This window comes from Meleagris gallopavo, chromosome 10 (genome assembly GCF_000146605.3).
Source record: "Meleagris gallopavo isolate NT-WF06-2002-E0010 breed Aviagen turkey brand Nicholas breeding stock chromosome 10, Turkey_5.1, whole genome shotgun sequence".
In the NCBI taxonomy this organism is placed as follows: Eukaryota; Metazoa; Chordata; class Aves; order Galliformes; family Phasianidae; genus Meleagris; species Meleagris gallopavo.
The window spans coordinates 7,074,587-7,083,644 of NC_015020.2; the positions used below are offsets into that span (position 1 = coordinate 7,074,587).

Below are 9,058 nucleotides of genomic sequence, written 5' to 3' on the forward strand. Positions count from 1 at the left end.
AAAAAAAAGAAAAAGAAAAGAGCTGTGTGCTTTCTGTCAGGGCTGTCCTTCTCATGGTATGTGGGATCTGCAGAGCACTCTGCGCATCCACCTCCTCAAACAGTGAAAGGAGAGAAACCTTCCTGAGGTTATCACATGGGGTACCTTTGATTCTCTGCTACAGGACAGAGAATTGTCTACTCTTTCCAAGTTTCCCATCCCAGAAGACTTTATTTATGCATTAATCGACCTTTCTAGCCGTTAGGACCATCTTGCTTCAGCAGTTAATTAACACAAGTGCCATAATTTAATACAGTTAATGCTACTTGATGCCCTTTAATGTACCTTCCATTAGTGATATTATTGTAGTATTACCCTGTAAATTAAAATGAGATCAAGACTAAGAAAGGCTATCTTTAATTAAGGTACTGGCACACTACATTGTCCATTATTCACTGGAAAAAATCACTCTGATTTAGTGAAACAGGCCATCAGTAAGTCAGAATTAGTTCATGTGGATTATTAGGTTTCTTGAATAATATGAGCACAATGGGGTTGCTGAAATTGCTAACAGCCAGGCAGCCAGCTTTCTTTTTTTTCCATCATCTTAATAAACACACAATGAAAGAGGTAAACTGAAGATGAACAAATAGATAGTAATAGAGGAGGTAAAGCACCTGTTAAGAACACACCGGCTTTCATCTCTGATACATCAGGCTTATTTCACACCAAACTGCAAAGCAGTCATGAAACAAACCATATATTAAGTGGAAAAATCTCATGTCTTTAATTCATTGTGAAGTTTTAGATATTTCAGCATTTTGTATATTAAATTTGGCATCTTGAAGATAAATATTTTCTATTGGTATTGATTCTTAAAATACAGCATGAAACAAATCTTACGCTGCCTTTAGGAACACGCTATTTTAAGCTTTGGAGATTTTAACTTTATTTAAACTACAGGTTATATTCTTAACAAAGGGACTAGCTTCCAATTATGTCTGCTAGCATCAAGCTTTTAGGTATCATCCCTTTGTATCCCATCCTCATGGAATCCTGCCTATCCTAGCTTTACCTAAGTCTCAAATTGTGTGAAAAATGTGAAAAATAGTGGCAAAAAAAAAAAAGGAATGATTATAAATTAATTTTCAGTTAATATCCTAGATTAAAGTGCAAGGGCTCGAAAGTTTAGCTGAATCAGAAATTGGCACAAAACAACCTGTGACTCTTGCCTCTTCCCCTCTTCCAACCCCTACAATTCTGTGAGTCTGTGTTCCCACACCTGCCGCCACCATACTAGCGCATGGGGTCAAAACGCTTATTTGGAGACCAGGCAGAGGGACCCTGTGGAGTTTCTGGTAGGAGACCACAAATATGTCAGATGGGCCTATTGCAAGAGACTCTTCAGTGGGACCAAATAATCAGGGCTTGCATACTTAGCAATAAGCAAGCCCACAAATTATTTATGAGAAAGGTTCGCTATGTGTTGAAGGCAAAGACCCCAAATCCCTAAAGAGCTGTCCTTATTAGCAGAAGAGTAACAAGAATTCACACAGATCTAATCTAGTGAGACTTTACTACATATCAGATAATTCTGTTAATACACAAGTTGAATTACTATTGCATTTAGACAACAAGCTTTAGCATCAGATAAGTTCTCTGTACAGTTAGGCCTCATTTTTATAGATAATTTTTTAAAAGATTGCTGTCCCCCAGCTATGTTTGGAAGGATTCAGTTTCTATTTGCATGCGGTGCACTCTTTTTTTTTCCCCTCCTCAAATGCTTTCTTTGACAAGACACTGATAGTCTAATTGAAGCATTCCTGGGTTTTCAAATGGGAAGCAACATTTTCTTTAAGTGTAAGGAACTTAAAATCCTGATCTCTGGTCTGATCTCTCTGCATATATGACCTACTGGAGCCTCATGGAGAAAGGATACACATGAAGTAGAACATATTTGCCAATTTTGATATCCTGGAGTTAGTATTACCAAACTGTTTCAAACACTGTCCTAAGTTGCCCATGATCCACTTAACCTGAATATGGGTTGGATGCAGAACATTGTAACTACATGCAAAATCTATGGTCCTGCAGAAATCCTTATGCATTCAAGTCTGTATGTGGCAGCAATACTTCCTTCATATAAATTCAGATCATCTATTTTTCAATAGATCGCATCACATTAATTTGATTCTATTTTGACTTTATCGATCCATTTTTATATCGTGGAAGTACTTAACAACTTGAAAGGCTTGTATAAAAGAGGGAGAAAATGGTAAATTCATGAAAGGAATGATAAGATACAACAACCAGTGTATTAGACATTCAATATCTCTATTATTCTTCACTTGATCCTGTGCCTGGAAAAATACCTCAGCCTCCTAAGATAAATTAGCTTTCCTGTTTGTTTTGATATCTAGCTTCTCTTAAAAATACATATAAATAAATAAAAAGGAAGATTTGAACTCTCTGAAGGTACAGAGCAAAACAAAAAGGCAAAAGGGTACATTAGAGAGTTGAGTGAACAGCTAATAGAGAAGGTACCATTTGTTTCTTCTGAACAAATATGCATCCAAGACACACATTAAGGATATCATCCTTCTGCTTGAGGTCATCAGTCAATTGCTAGTTAGAGATGGTAAGGAGATTTCCCTATACGAATGTCACCGCACCTTTATTATTTTTGAGTCTAGGACACCTGATACCAGCTCTTGCTTGCCACAGAGGGCCAATCTGTCTTGAACCTGGATGAGTAATAATCTTTGCTGCATTCAGATCAGTCTCATGCCCTCCAAAACACTGCTGTTTTTTCCATTCTGCTTCAGCTTCATGGCATTTCAGAGCTAATTAAAGTAAAGGGAATGGACTCTCATCTCTATTGCCTCATTGTTTATATACAGTTTGCCTTACTGGAAAAAGTCTATGCAAAGGCTGCTGTATCAATTGATTCTTGCATTAAAGGCCTAGAAAAAATAATGAAATTGAATCCCTCTTCTCAGTTAACTGCCCACAGATGAGGCTTCAACTGTATAAAAGCAGAAAGAGAGTCCCTGAAAAATGTCATAATGCCAGGTTGAAATCCTGAGCCAATGTAAGAAAATCATTCAGGGCTTTGCAGGCTAGTGACAGCAAATACCCATGATTTAGTGCCACTGAGTCAGAAACTTCTAGTACTATCAAAAATGCACCAATTGAGCCAAATTTCCAATGAACACACTTTGGTTGCTATTCTTGTTATGTTCGGGGAAATAAATAGTTTTTGTACAATCTCTATAAACAAACGCATATGCTTGTTCCTAAAGGTTTGTAATCTCTTACCTTCCATATACCCTTATGTCTGAGATGGCATAAAAGTACCGTGCCAGGTGTTGCTCATCTACATATATTTCTCCAGTTGCTGGTCTAAGCAATCTTATCCTCAGATCTGTAATGGTAAAGAAATCTCTTAACTTCTTGGTTGTGTCAAGCTGGCCATAAAGAGAAGCCATATTATGAAGCCGAGGTCCAGCAAAAAAAGCAAATCTATCTTTGATTTCAAAGTGGATTATTTTACTGTTTGTCATATATCCAGTAGAGTATTCTTCCGTGCAAATGATTTCTAGGACTGTATGCTGTGATAAATCCCTCACTGATTTTGGATCCATGTGGAAAGCATCTAAACAGTCTGTGGCATAATATTGGTAGGGCTGCCATGTTCGTCCATAGTCGAGGGATTTCTCCAGGATCATTTGGTCTGGACGGCCAGATTCAAAGGTGATAACTATGTTATCTGTCAGCTCAATGGTTTTGTTCCAGGAGAGTGTAATATTAACGTGAAGAGGCTTTGGATAATCCTTCCAAGTTGTGGACTGCCAAAATGTGGATGGATGTCTTCCTTCAAGATCAAACATCAATTCTGGAGGATGAGCCAGTTCTTGGGTACTTGCATCACATTCATTATTGCACATGTAGGGGTTCCCCTAGAAAAGAGCAGAACAGGTTTACAAGGGGAACAGTGTAGTGACTGTGACACATAAAGATGTTTTGTGTTTGGCACATGAAAATTGCTGCTTTTAATTCAGGAGTGAAAGTGGGAAAGAAGAAATGAGTGCTTGCAAGGAATACCTTTATCTTAACTAGATTTATCTTGTAAATTTTACCTTACACCTAATGATCTTACATTAAGGTGAATGTACACAAAAATATACAGCACATCTACTTCCGTGTTGTAAACATTTTCCTCAGTATATTTTAGAGAAAGAAACTAGTTTATCTACCCTTGTATTGGGCTTATGTGGCAAGGTTTTGTTAGCAGGTGTGGGAGTGGAGTGACTAGTCATAAAAGACCAGGAACAGTAAAGAAGCATCTAACAGGTTAGTAAGTCTGACTCTTAGAAAGATTCAACAGCCAAGAGAATTCCTTTTTAAAACAATTATGCTCCTCAAGAGCTCATAAAGGAAGCAATTTTTAGGTGAAAATAATTGAAGTCAGCAGTATAGCCCCTACGCACTCCATATGAAACAATAGGTAGTACAACTTCATGTTCCTTTTCACCCAGGTGTGAAATGAAACATGCTTAACTGTATTTTCAGCCTAGCACTGTCCTTTCTTAAAACACTGACACTCTCCATCAGAAGTCACTAGAAAAATTAGTGCACCACAAATTTGATTCAGACTTCTGCCACCTTATTACAGGGTAGAAAAGTACTTCAGGAAAGACTTTTCATGAAGCACAGCCTCCGATTTATCAGGACAAGATAATCCACCACTTGATTAGGTGGGAGATGTCAGCAGCTGCAGCTGGAATGCTGCCGAGGTGGCTGGAGGTCTGAACTGTGGATTGAGTTAAAAACAGCAACAAAAAGAGCTTGCCAATAATGCACAGCTTTTACTGCTACTTGTCCTCTGTAGCAAGGTGAAAGTGAATTATTCTCTCTCTGGCCTTTTGATGCATTAGCTTGCAAGCTACAATCTTCCTCTCCTTCACAAAGGCTATTTTGTCTGCAGATTGGGGTATCTTGCAGCAGTTGCCAAGATATCAGACCCGTAGGCTGCACTGAATCATGTCCATCCAATTTAAACTTTCAACAGCACATTAATATTTTGCTACTTGTTCATTCTGCATTTGTTTTGGAGAACAATAGCTGCCCTGTATCTTTCTCTGTGTACAGTATGGGTTGGAAGTGGAAGAAGTTATGTTTTTTTTGTCACTGATGATCTGCACTGCTGGGGAAAAAGTTGCACGTTCTGTATCTACTAGTGCTGAATATGGACATAAGTGCAGCTGCGATTGTCATTAATCAGAGTTCTCCTCTCCTGTCCTGATAATAGAACAAGCCTTGGTATGACGATCAACCTTTTCTTTTCTTACAATTACAATTATTGCTTCTCTCTACCTCGAGCCTCAGGGCAATGAGGCTGTTCAATGTCATCCAGCATATGAAATGGGCTTCAAACACGTTTCCACCTTGGTCACAGCTTTGCCCCTTGGCATACTCCCATGAAACACACAAAAAAAATGACTTCAGCACTTTCACCTCCCCACAAGCAATTCCTCTTCCCTGCACAGGGAAACACTTTTCTCCTGTCAGTCTCCCATTAATACAGTTGAATCCTAAAACTTACAACAATTCTTCAGGACTCAAAGTTAAGAAAAAAAATCAGAAAGACCTATTTGAAAAGCAGAACGGTACTCATTAAGCAGAAGGATTCAAAACACGGAACTGTAACTGAGAATATTCTGCAAAATGTGTCTATAATAAGTTCCTGTCACAGTTTTCTTGATTTCAAGCTCACGGTTACTATTCCTATTCCTTCCTTTTGAATAAAACAGTGAAAATCAAAATAAGGTTCAAGCAGAATAGATAAAAGACTGACTTTTTTGTTACCTATCTCATTTCATATAGCAGATATGAATACAAGGACATGCCAACTTACTTAGGCATTTTCCTTAGGAAAAATATGCACACTATGAGATCTACAAGGTTCCATACACTTTGAATAGATGTAAATCCAAATTTTGCAGAAAATACTGTTACATGAGTCACACCTTTCTGAAGTTTACTAGAAAAATCCAGTCACTTCAGTGGCTATCATCGTGAAGCTGTCTTCATACCCATAACGCGTATCTTCTGTCATGTCTTTGGCAAAAGCCGTATCACTGGGAGGTCACAGGCATTGGAACATAGTAAATAAATGCTATTGGATAGCAGGACACTTGCTTAGGAATGTCTTTGGTTTCCTACAGCACCAGCAGACAGTAAGGCCATTGTAATTCATGTTATAAACCAAAACTAAATGCTGCTCTGAGTCCCTGGGTAGAGTAGAAAGCATGTTATGTGATTCTGAGTGGGTAATCCAGATTGTGGATTGTGCATAGTGAATGCTAAACATTGGCATTTGCTTGCTTCTGAATGGTGCTCTGTATCTCTGTGGGCACATAGCTTTCTGAGAAAGTTGATGCTACTCCACTTAATGATAGAGCACAGTGAGACACAGGCTGGGATGACAGCCCTGCCCCACACCTGAATCTGATCTTACCAAACCATGCTGTAAGGAAAGCACTGCAAACGAGATTCCAGGTACAAGGCTTTGGGCATTTCTTCCACCAAAAATGAAATTATTCTTTTAATTCTATAGCACTCAATTCTCATTAAAGGGATAAATGATTTGATTACATCAAAATAACCCATGTGGAGTTCAATAATCTGGAGAGGAAATTTGAAAAAAAAAATAAGCCAATATAAGCTGATAAAATAAATGTCCTGAATTCTAGCATGGGGATGGGGAGATAAATTATAATGATAGGTAAGTTCCCATCTGCCTGCTGGCATGGCATTCAGTGATGTAATTTTGTAATAGTTGAGTATTGCTTCAGAGGCTTAGAATCAGATCCTCAATTTTTCTACACATAACTTGGCTTTAAACTGTTTCTAATTAGTCTTAAAGGTAATTTACATGTTAAATCATATTTATACTACCAAAACTGTGTAGAGCTGTCCACGTGAAAGTTCTTTAATACATGTCAGTATGAAACAATTCAATTAACTGAGATTAGTTATGTATTTTAATGTCTACATCTCTAAGATAATCCTCTTTAAAACCTCAATTTCAGTACAATGAATACAACACAGAAAACTTTCCCCAGTTTGTGAAAACTTAGCACATTCTGTGGTGGGAACATCTAAATGACCAAAGCATTAGCAGTGATAAGTAATTTTGTGACCAGCAGGCAGCTGGAAATAGATCTTAATTTAAGTTCTCCAAGTAACAGCTTTTCAGCTGGACAAGGTGAAAAATATTTATAAGTTTTTAAAATGATATTTACATCATTAAGAGATTTCTAAATAATTAAACGCTAATAAATAATTCTAAATGCTTCACTGCCAATTAACATAAGAGGTTTCTGAGGTTTTTCTATACCATTACCAGCTAGAAAAAAAACACTGTTCTGCTGTACAGTAATTGGTATTAATAGCGTCTTGTAGGCAGTCAAATTAAGTTGCTATTATTTTATTTTATTCACGTATGGAATTCAAAATATTGCCAAAACCAGTACCACCACAATTCAGACAGCTGGGCTTTGGGAAGTGTCTGTTTGCAGGCTCTACCGCGCAGCCGCAGGGCCCGTGGCTGTATCACACGGCTGAAAAAAGCAGTTATCTGAGAAGCTGCTGATTGGTCTTAGGAGACTTTCTCTTCAAGCATATAAATTTAGTTTGTGTTTGCACACAATGTCTCTGTCAGCAAGCTTGAATTCTGGTGGAGGTGTTTGGGAATGGTGTAAGGAGTGCTGCTGGCTGGCGATCAGCTGGACCACTGAGGCATCTTACCAGGCCTATCTGTGGACGCAGCTGGTGACAAATGGAATAATGACCCTTGGGTAAGGATTTAGGGTAGAGACAGTGGTAGTGTAACCTTTGAATATCAATAGGGCAGTCAGCAGCTCCTGTTCAAGGGTTAAAATCTGATCACTCTGAGCCAAAGCCTGCATCACAGAGATCCTTCTGTGCCATACACACAGGCTTAGAGCTTGATTGAAGATGTTGCTTCTTTCAGTTTGCTTCCTGTCCACGCTAACACCTCATGGACTTTTTTACTTGGGAACAAAGACAGGGGGGCTTAACCTTTCTCCGGCGTGAATATTGGAAGCTGTATCACAGATTACATGCTGTAATAGCCACCTGGCTAAATCCCTACAGAGGATTATAGCTTGCATTTTCAAACTGGTGAAGGCTGCTGAGGTCAAGCAGACCAAGATTTTAAGAAGGAGCAAAATGAATTTTCAAGAAGCAAGTCACAGCAACTGATTTTTATATTGCTGCCTCAAGGTAGTTAGCTCAGACGCACTAGATAAGAAATAAATAAAGTCTGAATCAAACATGGAGTGTTTGATCATTGCATTCAAGTCACATCTTTGGAAACAGTTTTTTCTTTTTCAAAGGAGTTCTACAAGTATTCCACTCAATACCTTGTGGTATGCTGCAGATGACTAATTAGAACAGTAATAACTGACAGCGACCATTAATGTCTCTAATGCTTACATTTTCCATGTGATTTCTAAATGGGAGTTAGGTGTTTACTATTACACAGGCAGATTATTAAACCATTAACAGGGAGATATACTACTCCCTTTCATTTTTAGAAATTTTCCCTTTCAGGGCAGTACAGTGGATTGGCAAGGCACAGAATCTGACGCATAATAGTTTATGTTGTCAAACTCACTACATCCATTAGCTGGTTTGAGAGTTTCTTTGTCACTGTTTGTAGAATTATTGTTTTGAGGAAGACTGGGTTGGCTGTAGACAAGAACATTTTACCATAAATAACCTTTCATCACTACAGTGACAGCATTTTAAGTTAAAGTGATTTAAGCTAAAGAAGAAAAAACACTAAAATCTCAGTGGAAGATTTGATGTGGTCACAGAGCTCTCAGGTGAGAGGCACTTGGATGGTCAGAGAAGCACTTTGAACTCTGAGCTGCAGGCTGTACACCGTGAATTTGCCAAAACCAGCAAAAAGAAAATAAAAAACTGTTTAAATCAGTAAATTCTGGGGAGACTTAAAAATATTAAACCAAAGAGGATGTGACTGATCAAA

The 9,058-nt window shown here is 38.2% G+C and overlaps 1 protein-coding gene across 1 annotated transcript; it reads right to left on the bottom strand.

The window, feature by feature from the left end:
* Window positions 1-2,468: 2,468 nt before the first annotated feature.
* LOC104912371 (netrin-G1) lies at window positions 2,469-8,773 on the bottom strand. Its single transcript, XM_010715877.2, has 2 exons — window positions 8,684-8,773; window positions 2,469-3,938 (listed from the first exon to the last, which is right to left on the bottom strand). Exons 1-2 carry the CDS (start codon window positions 8,771-8,773, stop codon window positions 3,294-3,296), a joined length of 735 nt encoding a protein of 244 aa, XP_010714179.1. The 3' UTR covers window positions 2,469-3,293.
* Between the last annotated feature and the right edge of the window lie 285 nt (window positions 8,774-9,058).

Bases quoted from the DNA above. Each gene is read 5' to 3' on its own strand.
- LOC104912371 (XM_010715877.2), bottom strand. From the start codon at position 8,773: ATGTTCTTGTCTACAGCCAACCCAGTCTTCCTCAAAACAATAATTCTA. The intron at 3,939-8,683 runs GTGAGTTTGACA...GCTCTTTTCTAG, and splicing joins CAAACCAGCTAATGGATGTA to GGGAACCCCTACATGTGCAA.